A 19,699-nucleotide genomic window follows, 5' to 3' on the forward strand; every position below is an offset into this window, starting at 1 on the left:
TGGGGGGTGGGGGGTGGGGCACTTGTGATTAGACTGGAGTTGATCCTTTGGGAGCAGATGGCGAACGGTGGCTTACCTAGATGCCCTGGATCCAAGTAGTTAACAGCAGCGCGTGTCCATGTTGCAAGAAGTAACATTAAGTTTAAATAAGACCGAGGAACGAGGCTCGTGCAACATAACCACAGGTGAGCAACACGGTCAGATTCTATGCAACTAATAGTCTACTGTACAATCTGCTGTAGTCCTTCAACAAAGCTATAATGAAGCCACAATTGTAGTTTTTCATTCCTATGATAGCTTGGCCTGGCATGAAAAATTAACATCGACTCCCCTCACAGACTGAGATCACAAGCGGGCGCGATGTTGCTGAGAAGTGCTGCTGTTCTGTTGCTGCTCTGTGTGCAGCGCATGCACGGATCTGCTCTTCCTGCAGTGTCCTCCTACGAGTTCACTGCCTACAGGATGCAACAGTACAACCTGGGACAGCACAAGTGTGGTGAGTGATGTGCTGTTTGTGTTGAAAACAGCCACTAAGGTTGAACTTTTGAGTGAAATAAGAAAAACTTTTGACCAGAATGTAAACATTTGAATACGAACAAAATGTACATCTCTATAAGATTTTGAGCTGAGGCAGAGGGAGTAGCTATAGCTCATTTCAGCAAAGCCTGTGGAGAACAAAGTATCAGACACGTTTTGTTGTTATTAAGAGAATATAACAATGACATTTTAAATACAAGCCTGGAAAAAGACATACCCAAAACATAAAACTTATTATAACTCAAGCTATGCAAAAATAATAAAAATATAAACATTTAGCCACTTTGTATGCACTTAACAATGCATACTTTAACAACTTTAAAAGCTGGTAAAAAAAGGCTTCTAATTTTATGATTCTCGGAGGGTTTTACATAAAACATACAAATAATTTTTGAAATATTTTCACCATGGGTGTCCAACCTTGTGACTGCCTGTTGATTTTAATAATTTAAGTGTCTTAAAAGAAAATTTGAAATAAAGTTATGTGTCCAAAGTCATGATGCTCTATTCTGGAAGAACTAAGTGAAAAATGGAAATAAACCAGGACTTAAATAAATTCAAATAAAATTAAAATTCAAATAAAATGAAATTAAATTGCCTTTTAAATTGTCCTTTTTTTGTTAAGGCTGTCGCGGGGCTATTGTGGTGGCGGAGGCCTGCTCAGCAGAAGAACCGCTGTTGACCCGCCGCTGTGTCGTCATGAAGGTGCAGGACTTCACCACAGAAAAATACATGGAGGCGCAGAGACAAAGGGCTGCTGCTGTACTAATCTTATTGCCCCGAAATATTTCCAGCGTCCCTCACGACAGATTACAGGTAATACGTAGAAGGATTCTTCTGCTTGAGTGGAACCAAAGTTGCCCTGGAACTGAAATAACATCTGATTTATCTCTCAGTCCTTCATGGTGGGTGAGAGCGAGGCCTTACAAAAGGAAAGCCTTATTCCCGTGTATGTAGCACCAGAGGATGACCAGTTAATTTACATGTATGGGGAGGTTAAACAAGCTGCAGCCACACGGACCTTATCCATACTTATCAGAGGTAAGATGAATAACAAGATATGTAGATGTACTGTAGATTATGGAGCATAATCTATTTTAAATATGCCTTAACTGAAAATGACAAATAAGTTGTACGGTGATGATTACAAACGGGCAAGAAATGTGTACAAAGAATGGAAAAGAGGGGCAAAATGGTTACAAAGTAGGTAACAAACTAGACATGGGTGGTGTGAGATTCTCACAGTAAGATAAACCTGATCAAAAATGCAACAACTTCACAGTATCATCGAGTTAAATCCACAGAAATTGAAAAATTGAGTCGACTCTGCCTGCATACAAATGAATCTTATTAGAAGTTGCCTAAACCACAGAAACAGAACGACAGAAAGAATTAATGATTATTAAAACCATTGCATGCCTTAAAACTGAAAAGAAAGAAACACTGGAAATATTAGGTGCTTTTACTAAAATACTGATGTTTTCTATGTTGGTAGTTGTCCGAAGTATGGTTACAGCGACAGCCTTTCAGATGTTAGTGAGCAACAACGCTCCCATTAAGGCCATCACTGACACTGCTGTAGTCACACTGGAGGTAAGAGTGCTCTCTTCAGCGTGTCCTTCTTTCCATAAAGAAGAACTAGAAATCTTTAGAAGTCGTTTTCAAGGAGGCAGCGTGAACTTTTCCCTCAAACGATTTCAAGTATTTTTTTGCATCACGCTGATGTGTTTTTCAGGGCGTGCTGCCCGGAGCAGGGGAGGATGCACCCACCATCGTCATCACCGCTCACTATGACTCATACGGCCTGGCCCCGGTGAGCCAGGGGCTAAAACACTTTTTAGTTTTAAAGTTTAGAGCTTTAACCTGTGGGATCCCTTCTCATGCCTAAAACACAAGTTCTTGCAGTTCATCAAAATGGAAGCTGAGAGACGAGTAGTTTCATGACTTTGTGTTGAGGTAACGAGTTGTTTATTCCATTATCTTGAGAAAGCCAAGCTTGTCTTATGTTTCAGGTAGCACGTCGCTATGGATCATGAGATAGTCGACTTGTGGTCTTGAGAAAATCACATTAGAATTGATAAAGAGCGGGTACAGCTGTCCTCAGCTTCTGTACAGCATTCCCCTCATGCACAGCTCTGTTGTTTTTATTTTTTTGTCTGAAACAGTGGTTGTCATATGGTGCAGACTCAAACGGCAGTGGGGTCACCATCCTGCTGGAGCTGGCACGTCTCTTTCAGAAACTTTATGCTAGCTCCAGCACCAGACCACAGTGAGTTCCAGCCTGTCTGGATGTTGTGTTTCTACAAAGCGCCTGCAAATGCAAATCCTGCAAACTTACAACTAAACGAGAACATGTCTTGTGTTTTACCTAATATATGTTTGGACTTTTTAGATACAATTTAATGTTCTCCTTAACTGGAGGAGGGAAGTACAACTTCCTTGGCACAAAGAGATGGATCGAGGAGAATCTTGATCATGCTGGTGAGTTTGCAGCTCTGCGATCATGCAGATCATGTGTTGAAATATGCGCTTAGATATTATTATTAAACGTCATCTGTCCTGTTTTACTAAAGCCGAACATTTCCCCTGCAGAGTCCAGCCTGCTTCATGACAATGTGGCATTTGTTCTGTGTTTGGATACACTGGCCAACGGTGATGAGCTGTACGTGCACGTGTCTCGCCCTCCTAAGCCTGACACCGCCGTGCACTCTTTCATTCAACAGCTGGAGGAGGTAACCAGCTTTATTGTCGCAATATGAGAAAGCATAAATATGTCTTGTCAGTGTTAATGGTCTCGCCTGCTTTTATTGTGTGTTTGCCCCCCCAGGTGGTTTCCTCCAGATTTCCCTGGGTGAAGGTGGGATTGGTTCACAAGAAGATCAATCTTGTGGAGTCCACGGTAGCCTGGGAGCATGAACGCTACGGCCTTCGGAGGTTTCTGGGATTTACTCTGTCTCATCTGGAAGATCCCAAATCTGAGCTCCGCGGCTCTATACTGGACACACTGTAAGCTCAAAATTCTGTAAATAACTGTTTGAGCAACTAAAAGGGAATGTATTGAAAATAATAATAATAATAATTATAATTTAATCATGCAAAAATCCCCCTACAGGTCTCAAGTGGATTTTAGAAAACTTAAACGAAATGGGATCATCATAGCAGAAGCACTGGCGCGATACATGTACAATCTTTCTGACAAAGTGAGTGGATGCAACAAACAAAAACAAACAAACAAACAAACACTGCACCTAATAGAAAAATTACATATTTCATATTCTGAACATTTTTTTACAACGTTTTAATATGCAATTACTTTACATTAAGGGTTCACCAAAGGATGTGCAAGTTTTTAGGGGTCATTTGGTAAGTTCTTGTTTTTTTTTTGTTTATTTATTTGGTCAAGGTGCTGCCCTCTAGTGTTAATTCAGAGACACTACATATTTTTTGTATTTTCAAATGCCTGGATTTCCACACTGAGCTAAAATTTATCTGTTGATTTTACTTATTTGGAGTTTTGGCTCATTTAAGTGTAAAAGCTTTTTTTAAAAAATAATAGTAAAATGGAATGGATGTCACATTCAGTAAAACAAACATTTTTATATAACAGAAAAAATAAACTCCAGGCAAACTCTATAAATATGCAGTGATTTTTTAAAATGTTTTCATACCTTGTACCCTCTGTGAACCCACATCTTTATCCTCGACGCAGGAGTTTCAGGACAGCCATATGTCCAGCCTGATGTCCATTTTGTCCTCCGTCCCTCGGGCCACCCAGCTGCTGGATAAGGAGCCGAGTCAGATTCTGCTGGTCAACTCACTGGAGCACGAGTTTAGACGTTACCTGCAGCAGGTCTACAGACACACCTTCCGACAGGACAAAAGGTGACTCCAACTGTACATTTCTTGAGGCTCTCAAAAGCACAGAAGAAAAAAAAAATAAGATAATGTATTGATTAATGGTATTTCCTTCTGCAGGGAACCAGATATCACCTTTTTTGATCAAATGAACCAACCAATTGTGATGTACAGGTAAATATCTTATGGCTTTTGTGCATCAGCTAAATTCAATAGTATTTTGTAAAATATTCACACGTTTTTTTTCTAGGGTGAAGCCAGCAGCGTTTGATCTCTTCCTGGGCGGATGCATCGCTGGGTATTTGGGGATTGTTTATTATGCAATTCAGGTTTGTTGCTGTGCATTCATGATGCTTTTCTGCAGCCATAAAAAAACAACACTGTGTCTGTGTATTCGTTGTCTTTCAACCAGGAATTTAAAAGGAAATTCAACGGTATCTTTTATTTATACAACATAACTACCACTTTAAAAATGCAAAATGTTTTTTTTATGAAATAAATAAGAATCGGACAAATAGTTGCTTTGTAGAGCCACCTTTTGCAGCAGTTACATTAGCGAGTCTCTTCAGGTTTGTCTCCGTGAGTTTGGTACATCTAGTCCCTGGAATCTTTGTTTATTCTTCATGACTGCTTCAGTTTCTTCAAGTTGGTTGGACACCGCTTGCATACAACAGTCTTTAAATCAAACCATAGATTGTCAGACTCTCAGTTAGACTGATGTCCTGGCTTTGACTGGTCCATTCCAGGACATTTAACTGTTTCCCCTTAAACTACTGCAGTGTTGCATCAGAAGAGTGTTTAGGGTCACTGTCCTGCTGGAAGGTGAACCTTCGTCCCAGTCTCCAGTCTCTGGAATGCCCATCCATCTTCCCTTCAACTCTGACCAGTTCCAGATGGAAAAACCTCCCCACAGTCTGATGCTGCCACCACCATGCTTCGCTGTAGGGATTGTGCTCTCAGCACGACGGGAGGTGTTACGTTTGCTGCAAACGTGGTGTTGCCATTGATGATAAAAAATAGTTCCATTTTAGTTGTATCTGTTTACAGCACCTTCTTTCACGTGTATTTTTATCTTAAAGCAATGGCATTTTTCCAGTATACTCCCATTCATGCCCCAAATATTTTTGAAAGTCACTACACTACTCACAGGGGGAATATTCTTGCACCAAGTATTTTTAATGTTGTAATAGCACTTTTAAAGAGCCGTTAAGTGCCTGAATACTTTTGCCACCTCTGGAAATGTTTCTTCATGTTTCACAGCACTTACAGGTTATCACATGAAGTTTCTTGTTTTTTGTGTCTCTTACAGAATTTTGGGTATCTGTACACACAACTGAAAGCAGCAGTGAAATCCAAGCAGAAGTAAATGCTTTAAGTGTATAAATACTGAGGCTACGGCAACAGCTTGAGAGTCTACTGGGCACGTTTTAGACATTTGCTTCCCTGGCTGTCGGGCCAATCAGTATTATTCTTGTATTCAAATCATTTGAAGTGCACATTTGCTTTGACATATTAATAATTTTTAAATGTGTTTGTACATTAGAAGGACTTATTTGTAATATAAAATAAAATAAGTTGGGTGATCAAAACACAAACACTCCTTGGATCTGATTTGAAGACCTGAGAAAGACGTTATTGTCACATTCTTGCCATGATTCAGCGTGCATTCAGCTCTGCACCTGCTGACATGGATTTGACTGGGCTTCATGTGACTTTTAAGTGATGCCTATTAACCACTGCAGTGGATGAACAGCCAGTTCCCGTCACAGATAACTCAGCAAGAGTGCAAGAGACACAATGGCACCCTGCAGTGCTTGATGAATTAATAATGCTTGAGGCATGCTGACAGTAAATAGTGGCGACGGAGGTAAACTCTATCAAATTGAGTTTTCTCCTCCAGTTTTGCAGACCTGATGAGACTTAACCATCAAGGAAGCTAAAACAAGAGATAAGGTTTGTGTTTGACATCTGGAGGTCCCGTTGGTAAGGACCCCTGGAGCTCGAGAAGCAGGTCAAGGGCATTGACCCCAGGTATGTGAGTCTCTGCAGGGGGCTTGAAGCTTAGAGAGGTTAGCCAGTACTCAGGTGGCACAAAGAGGTGTTCTGCTTCAGCAAAGACGCTCTGAACCTGTCCAACAGACTAGATTCTTCAAAATAGCAACAGGTTAAACAAAGAGTTTGATCCATCCTGTGGCTGTTAGGGATTCATGCAGGATTTATCTTGACTGGTGCAAAAGAAATGCTGACATGTAACACGTCAACAGCAGAATATGCAATATATCAATATGATATATCACACACAGAAGCCTGCAACGATAAAAAACACATTATTTAGATAATTTGAACAAAAATAAGGAGAGGAGATCCATAGGTACAAGAAAGGGGCGGGGCTACCAGGTGAGGAGAAGGATGCTGTGTGACTTTCAGGCAGACAGGAGCCCAGCAGTGGAAAAACAGCAACCCAGTAAGAGAAGATGACTCCGCAGCTGTACATCACTATGTACAAAGAGCAGTTCGGCTCTCCTGGCAGAGTGAGACGAACAGAACTTCGACCGACTTCAGCCAACCGCAGGAACAACCCTCAGCCTCGTTCGGTAAGCTGCACAGCTCTCTGTACCATGCGTGCACTGTGAGGAGAACCGAGCGGAGCATTTACTCATGACTGCACAAAGATGTGTTGGAAATATAGATCTCTACTGGTCAAATGGCTCTTTATATGTAGGCTGTGTTGTTATTAATTAAACTTTTGTGAATAAAATTTTTCCAGTTTGCTCATCTATTTACACTCTTCAGTGTATTATGGTAAATATTGTAAAAACTTATAAATTATGTGTGAAAAATGTTAACAACTTTTTGTCATAAACCAGAATTTTTAGTGTTTTAAAGATGCAAGATCAACAGTAAAGAAACAAAATATGGTAAAAAAGAAAAAAACTCTTAAGCCATTGGAAACTTGTAACAAAAACCTTTCTCATTTCTCTTTGTCATTCTGCCTTTGTGTCCCCCTTTTCTTTGCCTCCCAAGGACTTCCTGTTTCCTCGCAATCTTTTGTCCAGCCACAGGGCAACGCGTGCACCACCACACTCCTTGCCCCCCACGGACTCTGGCCGGCCTCTTTTCCCCCCAGTGAGATATTTGTCATTTCACGGTCTTGTCCCAACTTGTCTTGAAAACTCTTTTGACACAGCCAACCCAGACAACCCACAGCACATGCCTCCTATTAACACATCTGATAGAGCGCAGAAACTCCTTCTGACGGAGCCTCCTGCCGCCTCTGACGTGCAGCTCCCCGCCTCTTCGAAGAAGCCCCAAAAGTAATTATAACAAGTTCAATATTTAGCTAAAAGAAAACTGTAAACACTTTGACTTATGTGTATTTTCTGTACAGGACAGTGGGTTATCAGAGGAATTCTTATCCGCTCTCAGCTCGACAACTCAAGTAAGTAAACAACCGCCAAACTCTTTTGGAGGCCCTTAAAACCCTCAAAATAAAGTGGTACAACTGAACATGACCCATGTTTCCAATTAAATGCATCAGCATTTTAAAATAAAAGAAGAAAACATTGTTTTTTGACAGGCTACAAGCCGGAGCTCAGCTTCAAGCAAGAGCCCAAACAAGCAACCCTCCTGCTGCATCTCGCTGCTTTCCACAGACACAATCCCGGAGATGTTGCTCCAACAGCAATCTGGATTATAGGTGCTCATTAACTCGCATGTAATCATTTTATCTTTCTGTACCCTTAATACTCCCTCTGAAGTCGGATTATGTTCCTGTGGTATGTCAGCAGTGATTGCTACAGCTGCTTCCATGTGGTGAGGCCCTACCAAGCTGGACACTACATCATCCATCCAGAGTTTGTGTCTGAAAGCCTTTATTAGGACGAGCAGGGACTCAGTACCTGCACAGAGTCATGGGGAAAACTACAATGAAGTATTAGCAATGATTTGTCATTATTTAATTTTCTGCTAATAAACTGACCAGGACACAGTGTTAAAGTGAATATTAATGAAAACTGCACTCTCACCACTGTGGTCTTTGTTTATATGGCAACAAAATCTTTATAATGTAGTTCTATATTAATTGCAAATATTTGAAGATCTTTCTATAAATGGCTTCTGATGGTCAGTGGGTGCAAAGCTGTGGTTTCTGAATCTGACGTGATAATTGTTCTCATATGATGCATTTCTTAGCTGCAAATTGAAAATGTTCAAATAGTGTAAATAAGATCTGAAGATGTAGGTCTTCAGTCATCCCTCAAGTCTTTATGTTTTGCTTTCAAGGACTTTCTTGTCATCTTTTAAAGTGGCTTTGATCAATAATTATCTACAATTTCTAAAGACCTTTCCAAATTTTGTCTTTGAACTTTGACTGCTTTTCTTCTAATTTTATCTTTTTTTTATCATTTTCAGAGGAATGTTTTTTCTATTTTGTTGTTAAAGCCACTTAAATCTGACCCATCTGCTAGCTGTAAAAATGCTTCTAAACTCAAAGGATGAACCAGAGTTGTGTCGACATACAACAGAGAAAACTTAGCAGAGAACTTGTTTTAGATTGGATCTTTAGACATGTTTTTACCAGCTGCTTGTCACAAAGACACAATTTGCTCCTATATTTTGAGCTGACACTATAAAAGAAATGACCACATAAACCCATAAAAATGATTTTAGCACCGACAAGATAATTCTCAAAGAGATGTGATCAAAACAACTCATCATACAGTAAATGATCAATTGAAATCTCTGCTGGTTTTAATAATTTTTTCTATTTATTTAAGACATGACTTCCAGATGCCATTCATCTGCTGTAAATTATTTTTCAGACCTGACACACACTGCGCAATATAATGTTATGATCAGACACAAGAAGTGGACAGAAAATGAGGAAAGATGCAGCCAAAGGCCAAAGAAAATGGCAAATCAGAAAGAGTTTTAATAACAGGACGTCTTTTCTGCAGCGGAAGATTACAGAAAAGAAGGAGGTTTTATTAGTTCAGAACTGGAGAGTGAAGAACAATCAATCAAGACCACTTTAAAAAAAACTACTAGAAAGACTGACTGATTGTTGAGAATAAGTTGGTAGAAAACTTGTGCACATTATTGTATGAATATTGTTTTTATGAATTATATTCTAATCTTATTTTAAATATAACTCTACCTGTAATGCCTTGCTGAAACACTGTCTGTAGAATTTTCTGAATGAAATAAAAACAACCCAGGTTTTTCCTGTCGGACTACATTTCCCATGTCTCCGTGGGCGGAAGCGAGGCGGAGACGCGGCGACGCGTTTTGATTCTTTTTTCAGGCTTTTTCTGCGGATTGTACCAAACAAACTTTTAACCACGAAGGACGCCGCTGCAGGTCGGTAGGTAAAGGCGGGTTTTTAAACTCCGTTGTGCTTCAAAATAAATTAACTTTAATTAAGAAATGGTGATATATGTAACTCGGACTCGTTGTTCTTTTCTTCATACTTTCTCGCACGGAGGCGCATGAACCAAACAACGGTTTCTACATTATCAGCGCTAAATGTCGATATAGAGTAGGTTACTTTGTGACTTTAAATGTGCGCTTTCTCTGTACTTCCACGTCTTCCAGTTGTATATTTTGTCTTTAATATTCTGCGCTGCTCTACACATTCAAAAGTTACCGACCAAATTATTATTATGCAGGAGCATGCTGCGTTCAGGGACACGATCCTGAAGAAGTGATTGCAACAGCTGTGCTGACTGCATCAGCACTTTAGTGTTTATTTTCCCCTTCATGTCAGATAATGAATCAGCTGAAAAGGCAGATATGAGCCCCCACTGATCCCTCCATAAACAAACAAATGCCTCAGTCTGACAGATTTCTCTTATCCCTTGTTTTTAACTCAGACTGAAGGAGACTGTATGTGTAGAAACAAGTGACTTGTCTCTAATCTAATTAACTGAGTGGTTCTCAAACCTCTCAGCTTTAAACCCTACAAAATAAAAGTTGAAGAGCCTACCCCAGCTACTGCTGGTTAAACTATATAAACCTAGCTAGATCATCCATTCTTTTTTTTATTCATTCAAGTTTGTTTTCATCTTTTGTAACAATTAGGGTTAAATATGCTGCTGGCAAGGTTTTTGTAGATGATTTCCCGCTGCTTTGGGGACCACAGCATTTGCTGATTGTGCATAAATGTGAGCATAAAACCACAGTGATAATGTTTGATTTTGCTTTATTTAAAAATAACCTAAAAACAACCTAATTGACAAAGTATTTGGTATTCTATTGGCTATTTTCATGCAGGGTTCTGTGGAAATATGAACAGTTAATATCTTACCTGTTGTAGATAGCTCTTTGAACAGTCTAAGATTGGAGAAATCAAGTATAACTCTGGCTGGATTGATGAGCTAATGGTTAGCCCAGTCAGGGCCAAGACCAGAAAGGAAATATCACAATATTTCTGCCCGAATATCCAGTTATTGCAGAAATAAAAAATAGTGCTCACATGAACCGCTATGAAGTTTTAGAGATTGGCATTGTTTTAAGACGGCAGATATCCATTTTGAAAGTGGTTAGTCTGAGAGGGGCCAAGTGTGTATAGCTGCCATCTGCTTTATAATTAGGTTATCGATCAGGTTGAAATCCTATAAATTATTATTGACCACTTATACAGAAGTCACATTGATATACTGATTCATGCTCAGTAATTTGCAAGATTAGTGTGCAGTTACTAAAAGTTACTCCTGTAAATTTGTATTTTGCTTCTATTGTTGGTATTTTACTTCATAATTAAACAAAGGACATATATAAGGATTCATAAAAAAAAAGAAATCTTTCAGCTGTCAGTCATAATATGGTTTCACATGATTCGGACAGTCTTCCAATCTGGATCTCTCTCTGAGAATAACATAATATTTGATTTCTTGCTTCTCTCTAAGGCAGGAACCAGACACAGTTAGCACCGCATCACGTGTAGACATCGTCTTCACAAACAAGCGTGTTTTCACAACACTGGTGGCCATTCTGACTCTAAGCAGGTTTCTCTGAGTCACTGTGGCCTTAACTAACCAAAACAATGATAATCAGGGTTTCCCCCAGCGTGTTATAAGCCTGGCGGCCCGCCAAGCTTTGGTGACCCGGCTGCCAGGCTAAGCTCCGCTTGTTTATTATAAATTCGTAATTTTTTATACACATTTTTTTCTATCCGCTCCCCCAAAACCGCTACTTTTATCTACCTCACAGCGCGCGCCAACAGTGACGCAATCGCGCTGTCCCCGCCTCCTGGGCGAAGGTCCCGCGGGGTGTCTCATTGCGTGGTCGTGCGCCTCCTAGTAACTTGGCGTGGATTGACGTGAGACGTGTGATGGTGCCTTGTTTGCACTTTTTCGTTTGTCATTTAATTTATTTCTAAATGTGACTTAAATTAGGATTCAAATTAGGTGCAAACAATTTGTAATTTTAATTGTATTTTTGTTTAACAAAGTATTTCAAAAGTGCTTTTTTGTAAAACTGTAGTTGTGTAAATTTTTGGCACAAATATCTTACAATATCACATAATAAATAGCCATATCTTTCAACTTTCCTGTCAACTTTAATCTTTTTATTTTTACTAAATCATGGTCGGCTGGCGAACGGCCACCTACCACCGGGCTTAGCCTCTTTTCTGGGGGAAACCCTGGATAATCATTGATAATCTGTATAAAAGTAATAAAAGGCTAGATAGAAGATTAAAATTCGTAAAAAAAACAGTGTTGGACATCTTGGTTTTTAGATATTTTGTGAGCCACACAATTAATAAACAAATCTTGAGTGTAAAATTGTCATTGTTTGAGTTTGTACCTTGGGTTAATGTCAAAGAAACCAAAATTTACTTCTGTGTTCATTGATGGCATAGCTTTCTATCAGCCTTCCTGCCTCTGCTGAGCCCGGTAGCGATTTGCAGTTAGGACTAGTTACCAGGCTTGGAGAGGACTCTGCTGTGGTCAGTTCTCTGTGCATTTTAATTAGAGCTCTTCTGATCCGTTAAAATCACAGTGTGAGATTGTTAGTCACTCAGAATATGTTTATGCGAGGAAAAAGGCTGTCTACATTCTTCAGAAAAAGGTTCATTTTTCTGTCTTTCCTGGACTTGTTGCCAGCGTTGTCACAGTTGAGTGGAGTGATCCAGGTTTTGTCAGGTTTGTGTAATTGAGCTTAATGGAGCACGATGTTTAGTATTCCTTTCCTTTTCCTCTTGGCATAGAGGTTTAAGGCCAGAATCCCCGTTTCTGCTCTTCTCGTCTTTCTTACATACCAATGAGTCTTCTTTCAGTTGGATTCATGTGTTCAAATGACTGCTGGGAACATCCACTTATTCTCTTTATGGGCAATTGGCAGTAGATTTGTTTTGTTAAATCTCAAACACATCTTTAAAGTTTACATCCTGACAGCCTAATACCTTTAAGTGCTGTGAAATCACTTTGTGCAGCAATGCAAAGCCTGTTAGCTGGTGCTTAAAATGTAATGGAGGTTTTCAATTGGCAGGAAAACAAAGACGTAGACCATGTTTCATGGGCTTTATTTTCTTGTGTTACTCTGTTGAAGTCATTATGGTCTGTTATTAATTAACATTAAATGAGGGTGCTTAAATATATAATATACAATGATGGAAACAATATGTTTTGTGCAGATTCTTGTTTAAAATGAGTTTTTAACAGGAAAAAAACAGAGGAAAAACTTTAGTATTGATTTATTTTTCCTGTTGTCCTATTTTCATGACACGCTGCAAACAGATGTGACGACGGGGCCGGAGTCCAAGAAGAGGTTCCCTGCTCAACATTTGAATGATCCGCTGGGCACCAACTCGGGGATTTGCCCGCTGAACAGTGCAAGTCATGTACCAAGTGGTGCCAGGAGGAGCCGGGGGCACAATTACAGATACTATCCCCAAGCAGAAGCACACCAAGGACTCTCGACCCTTGGTTGGAGCCGGTGTGATCGCTGTGGTTCTGGTGATCGCAGCTGTAACCGCCTGGTGCTACTACATTGCCTCCCTACGCAAAGCTGAGCTGCTGAAGACGCAGCTGCTGGATCTGAATAAAGATGGCTACATTATCCGCAACCAGGGAGGGTCGATTGTTTTCAGGATGGATTTCAGGTTGGTTATTTTACAGATATTAATATAGTCTAGTTGCTTGACTTATTCCGATTGATCAAAAAGTATTGAAGAATGTAATCATATTCATTTTATATATTAATATATTTTGAACATTTTTTTTGGTCATTTCATAGAAATGCAAGGTTTGTGTTGTTTAAAAAAAGCAAAATTGTGACAGTTTTTTAAATCTCTACAGATCTGGGACCCTTGATTTAGACTCTTGCTCTAAAGAAGGGGAGATTCTTCGTTGTGATCGCACAACTGACAGAAAACTGAAATTTTTCATCAAGACGGTTCGACCGAAGGACACCGTGCAATGCTACCGAGTGCGTTGGGAGGAGCTGGTTCCTGACATTCCCGTTGAGCACGCCATGACCTACAAGTTTGCACACTGGTATGGAGGTGCTGTATCAGCGATTCAGCATTGGCCTATTTCTATTTCTGGCCAACAGGCTCCCAAACCGTTTGTCACAAGTGACATCTACTCAAACCGGAATGAATTTGGTGGAATTTTGGAAAGTTACTGGCTCTCGTCCAACGCAACCGCCATCAAGATTAACAATTCTGTGCCGTTCCACCTTGGCTGGAATGACACGGAGAAGACCATGTACTTCCAAGCTCGATACAATGATAGTCCCTTCAGACCGAACCCAGGGGAGGCACCACGTGCTGAACTTAGCTACAGAGTCTGCGTAGGCTTGGATGTGACATCCATACACAAGTACATGGTCCGCAGATACTTTAACAAACCTTACAAAGTGCCCGCCAAAGTCATGTTTGAGCATCCCATTTGGTCGACTTGGGCTTTATACAAGCGTGATATCGACCAAGAAAAGCTTTTGTCATTTGCTGCCAATATTCGTAAATATAACTTTAACTGTAGCCACCTGGAGCTAGACGACCGCTACACAAAACGCTACGGAGATTTTGAGTTCGACCCAGTTAAGTTCCCTAATGCTTCTGCCATGTTTCAAAAGCTCAAGTCTGATGGATTTCTGGTCTCTCTCTGGATTCATCCTTTTGTCAACTATGAGTCCGACAACTTCCACTACTGTGTAGAGAAGGGTCTGTTTGTCCGGGAGCCTACAGGCCAGCTGCCGGCCTTGGTGCGCTGGTGGAACGGCATTGGTGGCATTCTGGACTTTACGAATTCAGAAGCCCGTGATTGGTTTATCTTCCATCTGCGTTCGCTGCGTTCAAAGTACGGGGTGTCTTCTTTTAAATTTGATGCAGGGGAGACCAATTACTTGCCGTGGAAGTTCAGCACTAAGAATCCAATTCGCGACCCAAGTTTTTTCACGAGGCGTTACACGGAAATGGCTATCCCTTACAACGACCGAGCTGAGCTGCGCAGTGGATACCAGTCCCAGAATATCTCTTGCTTCTTTAGACCTATTGATAGAGATTCTGTGTGGGGCTATGAGTTGGGTCTGAAATCTCTCATCCCCACAGTACTCACCATCAGCATTCTTGGCTATCAGTTCATTCTGCCTGACATGATCGGTGGGAACGCCTATCTGAACCGCACAGAGGGAGATCGGGTGTTACCGGATCGAGAACTTTACATCCGCTGGCTGGAGCTCTCAGCCTTCATGCCTTCCATGCAGTTTTCCGTTCCACCGTGGGAATACGACAACGAGGTGGTCGAAATTGCTCGGAAGTACACAGCCATTCACGAGAGCATCGTGGCACCACGTGTCCTCGAGCTGGCGGGAGAAGTTCTGGACACCGGGGACCCAATCATACGCCCCTTGTGGTGGATCGCCACGGGCGACGAGACGGCTTATAAAATTGACTCCCAGTTCCTGATTGGGGATGACCTCATGGTCGCTCCCGTTTTGGAGCCTGGAAAGCAGGAGCGCGACATCTACCTCCCAGCTGGCCACTGGAGAAGCTACAAGGGGGAGAGATTTGACATCAAGCAGCCCCTTCACCTCACAGACTATCCTGTTGACCTGGACGAAATTGCCTACTTTGTTTGGGTGTAGAAAAGTTTCTATATCGTTTGACAGAAGACATGTAGCGAAACGTTTATCTATGAAGAATATTTCCCGTGGGTTTCTAAAATTTATTTTTTAATGGAATAAACTTTAAAAACCACACTGAAAATGTGACGTTGCAATACTCAGAAGCTCAACATTTTGCCTTTTAATTATTCCTTTTATGCAAGTCAAACTAACCAACGTGCCAGACTCTTTAATGTTAGATTTGGGTAGTCTTGCTGTATATCAGACTATGCAAAAAAAGCAACACTGTAGCTTTGAGTATTATCAGTAAAACTGTGCCGCAGAGTCTGTCCAGGCAGGGAGTGGATACGTTAAAACTGCGTAGTTATGTTTTTGCGTGAAGATTGCACACTCTGTACGACGACGCCTGGTGCCATTCCCGCAGCAGCGGTGCCTGCTGTTTAGGAGCAGGACCGCAAAGAGTCCATATCACTCTGCCATGTTGAAGCACCAGTACATTTTTATCAATAAATTGTTTGTTTTATAGCTTAATAAGAGAGCTTCAAGTGTCTGAAGTTAAGACTTGTCATAAATGAGAAAAAACTGTTGTATTACAGTCACAGTCCTTCATAGTGTAGCAGCAATCAGCGTAGAGAGGGTTCATGTCAGTGCTGTCTTAAAATAAAAGCCTACGCACATCGCCTGCCGCCTTTCATGCCACAGTTTTAAACCAAGATTATTTTATGACGAGAAGTGACAGTGTTGTAGCCATTTTGATCAAACCTTATAAATGACGTTACAATCTCATGCGATCCTGCGAGATGTGTTAGCGCTCGTTCTGTGTCTTGTGAATAACTCTCAGCTACCGTCACGTCAGACTTTAGCTCAGTATTTGTAAATTTGACTAAGTTATAGTCATTGTTGAGTCGGCTAAAGTGATCTTAAAGAATTGGGTTGACCCCAAAAGTTAGTCAGTTGTAGATGCTCATCCAGTGGTGACTCTGAAAGTTGTATTAAAATCCGTCCAGGGGTTCATGAGATATTTTGCTAACAGACAGAGTTGACTGTAATTGTTAATGGCAAAGTTTTAAAATCAGAGCATTAGCTGGGAGAGACTCCCAGCTACTCCTATGCCAAATTTTAGCTGAATATCTATAAAACGCGGTGGTCCCAGCGTGTAGAAACAAGCAGCAGCAGAGCGGACTGGGTACTGAAGCGAGCCTGGGGTTCACGAAGATGATGACTGTGGAAAACTTAACACTACCTGCCTTCTTCGAGCACGCGTTTAAACGGCGGGAACTTTTCAGGCCGCTGCCTCCCATGCTCAGATCTGATAAGGCTCATATGCTGGTAGTCCTAATTCTAACAGCAACAAAAAATAAATGTAGATGCAACAAGTTACCTCTGCAATGTTCTGAATCGTTTTGCTCAAGATATTATTTAAAGATTTTGTTCCAGGATGCAATAACAATCAAAACAGTGTATGCTGCATCATTAAAAGTTAAGGTGCAAATAAATTAGAGGCCTTAAAAATGTTGTAAATTGTCCGTTCTAGGCAAATAGTCATACCGGATTTACAGTAATAATAACTGAGACAGTAAAAACAACAAAAACAAAACGTAAACACAAAAAATACAAACTAGATGCCAACTAACTGTATTTGGCATCAGTTTAATAAAAATGTGACTTTTCCTGTGTGGTCATAAGAGGTTAAATATAATAAATAGTCGAACGTTGCACAGCAGTAACACGAGAAGAGTGATCACAAGACGAGAAAGTGGCAACCCCTCATAGAGCAGTATCTGTGTCAAATTTGTAACATTAGCTAGTATGTTCAAATTAACTCGTGTTTTGAAGCTTATGACATAAGTAAAGAACACTTTTCTTTGTTAAACTTAAAATTACAAGCATTGCTTCAAGTCTTATATTTAAAAAATGGTAAAAAAGGGAATAAAACTGCAAATTGCAGCTGGCCGATTTTAAGCTTCACAGCGTTATGAATGTCAGTTTAGTCCAAACAGCCGAAGGTGGGTCATGGTTGCCATTAAGCAGATCGTAGCGCTCATGACGGCCTGTGATACGCTGCTCTCCTGTGACACTAATGACCGCGCCACGCTTCTGTTGTTGACACCTAACCGAGGAGGCCAGGTTTAATGCTTCACTTATCGGTACAAAAGCTCGAAGTTTAATCAGTACAAAGTGCCCGTGCTCTCGTTTTGCGTAACACGGCGTCTTGTAACTACTTTTAGCCAAGGAGAAGATGCCTTTTAATGGTCTTCTAAATATTTAATACTCTTCCTCAGGTAACCGCTTTCTCAGGCTGAAGTGTGTTTAAAGTGCCTTAGTCTCTTTAAGGAGGACTCTGCAGTTAAACGACTGCGATCATTTCTAATAGATCACCTGCAACATCAAAAATAAGCTATTTGTGGAGGATTTTGTGTTGTTTGTTGTCAAATTAAAAGTCATATTAAGAAAGTAATGATTTCATGCTTATGCTAGAAGGAATAAAGCTTACTAAATCTAGTTGAAGTGGTACAAGGCTTTTATAAATGGTTTCCTTGTGTGAATGTGAATGTTTTCATCTTAATGCCTCCAAATGCCATATGTTAACTAATGATGAAGTGTTTCGAAATTTTTACAGATTTTTTTTTACCTTAAGTGAAATTGCATCATGAATGCTGCAGAACATGTTTTTTATTTTTATTTTTTATTTTTTATTTGATTTCTTTTTCTTGATATAATACCGTCCCTGATTTTTCTTCCAACAGCTGCAAGCTGTCCATCCCTCCCCCCCACAGTTCTGAATCCAAGCACATCATGTAGGATTGGGTATTTTAATGTGAAGGGATGAAACAGACATCGATCATCTCATAAAAAGAGCAAAACAGCAAACAGATTGCACTGACTCATAAGCCACAGAGTATTTCCAAGAAGTCGGAAGAAGTATCAGGAACGGGCTGTTTCTCTTTGCTGCACGGAGTTTGGCTTTTCTAAAATACTTTGATTCAATCCAGAGAACGATATATCGTTAAGAGGAAATCATTTTTTTGTTTTAATCACTCTTCTTTTATTGGTTTTGTTCTTTAATGAAACACAGATGGATTTTGGAGTCTTTCTAAAAGGCTACTCCAGTGATTCTGAAATTGGGTCGAATGAAGAAGATAAACATTTAATATCTTACCTGCTGTCGATGGCTCTTTGAACGACCCCAGTTTTGAGCACCATTTTATCAATACTCTGTTAGAATTCTGGGGTTATTTTGCAGATCATAAAGTGGCAACACTACATTCTCGGTGCACCCATGGGACATTTCTGGCAGCAACAATATATTTCTGCCAAAATAACAGCGTAACTGAAAGACTTAAACAACAGTGTTTGCATGGATCGCTGTGAAATGTTGTAGTTAGTTAAAAAGGTGTCAGAAATCTACTTTGATCTCAGCTAACTTTGGAATATCTATTAGCTTGTCAGTCCCGTTGGACATAAAACCCGTGATCTCCAAACTGAGGCCCTTCAAAGAGCTATTTACAACTACTGAGATAATAATTACTAAGTTTTCTACCAGAACCTCGTTTCAAAATGGCTGGAATCTCCTTTTAAGCTGTAATAAAAAAAACATGACATTGAAAGTAAGGCCAGGTCACTGTCGGCTCCCTTTTTATTTAAGGTGCAAATTGACCTTTTACAAATCCCGTGTGTTTATGCTTTCTGCCTCTGACCCACTCTACAGTCTTAAGCTAACTCGTACCTTTGACTTACGGCTCCTGCGCTGACCTCGGTGGGTTTTATTGGTGTCTTTTGACTCCGTGTCAAGAAAACACGTCTATTTATAGCAGCTCTCACTTAGCATCTGGGCCAGGCCAGTCTCTGAGGCCGTTTCTCAAATTCTCTTACTTTGTTTGCTTCCTGGATTTCTTAGCTTTTGGTGCTGTAAACTTTTATTTCTAAGAAAAAATATTTGTATGTGACTAAAAAAAAAGGTGCTTTAGTTTGTGATGTCATTTTGTACAAATATATTAAAAGTGGGTGATAACATATCGGTGCTTGCATTTTATTTAAAATGAACACATTTTTTTTCAAGTTATGCACATGAAATTTTTGCATTTGCCACTTTGACATTACCAGACAAGCTACCTAAATGTTCTTTAGTTATTATAAATAACACCTGAACAATGAGCAGCACTTGCAGCTGAGTCATTCACATCACATACTCCAACCACACCAAACTTTACCTCAATATCTGTAAAATTGACTGAAT

General features: G+C 40.3%; 2 protein-coding genes across 5 annotated transcripts; both read left to right on the forward strand.

The window, feature by feature from the left end:
- The first annotated feature begins 66 nt into the window (after positions 1-66).
- Positions 67-9,615, forward strand: zgc:109965 (uncharacterized protein LOC619266 homolog). 2 transcript variants are annotated; one of them, XM_017422790.3, is made up of 20 exons: positions 67-185; positions 339-496; positions 1,163-1,353; positions 1,434-1,578; positions 2,033-2,130; positions 2,273-2,350; positions 2,703-2,806; positions 2,930-3,018; positions 3,130-3,269; positions 3,365-3,543; positions 3,650-3,737; positions 3,862-3,900; positions 4,247-4,419; positions 4,513-4,566; positions 4,643-4,721; positions 5,702-6,986; positions 7,417-7,706; positions 7,781-7,831; positions 7,970-8,089; positions 8,178-9,615. In XM_017422790.3, the coding sequence occupies exons 2-16, from the start codon at positions 361-363 to the stop codon at positions 5,756-5,758; spliced, it is 1,650 nt and encodes a 549-aa protein (XP_017278279.1). In that variant the 5' UTR covers positions 67-185; positions 339-360; the 3' UTR covers positions 5,759-6,986; positions 7,417-7,706; positions 7,781-7,831; positions 7,970-8,089; positions 8,178-9,615. The 2 variants fall into 2 exon arrangements, with proteins under 2 accessions (XP_017278279.1, XP_024863100.1); XM_025007332.2 differs by having other exon boundaries at positions 8,181-9,615.
- An 8-nt stretch (positions 9,616-9,623) lies between these two features.
- Positions 9,624-19,480, forward strand: myorg (myogenesis regulating glycosidase (putative)). 3 transcript variants are annotated; one of them, XM_017422911.3, is made up of 3 exons: positions 9,624-9,754; positions 13,131-13,495; positions 13,692-19,480. In XM_017422911.3, exons 2-3 carry the CDS (start codon positions 13,233-13,235, stop codon positions 15,481-15,483), a joined length of 2,055 nt encoding a protein of 684 aa, XP_017278400.1. In that variant the 5' UTR covers positions 9,624-9,754; positions 13,131-13,232; the 3' UTR covers positions 15,484-19,480. The 3 variants fall into 3 exon arrangements, with proteins under 3 accessions (XP_017278400.1, XP_017278401.1, XP_037831206.1); XM_017422912.3 differs by having other exon boundaries at positions 9,634-9,750; XM_037975278.1 differs by having other exon boundaries at positions 9,685-9,758.
- Positions 19,481-19,699: the final 219 nt, after the last annotated feature.

Source organism: Kryptolebias marmoratus, linkage group LG4 (genome assembly GCF_001649575.2).
Source record: "Kryptolebias marmoratus isolate JLee-2015 linkage group LG4, ASM164957v2, whole genome shotgun sequence".
In the NCBI taxonomy this organism is placed as follows: Eukaryota; Metazoa; Chordata; class Actinopteri; order Cyprinodontiformes; family Rivulidae; genus Kryptolebias; species Kryptolebias marmoratus.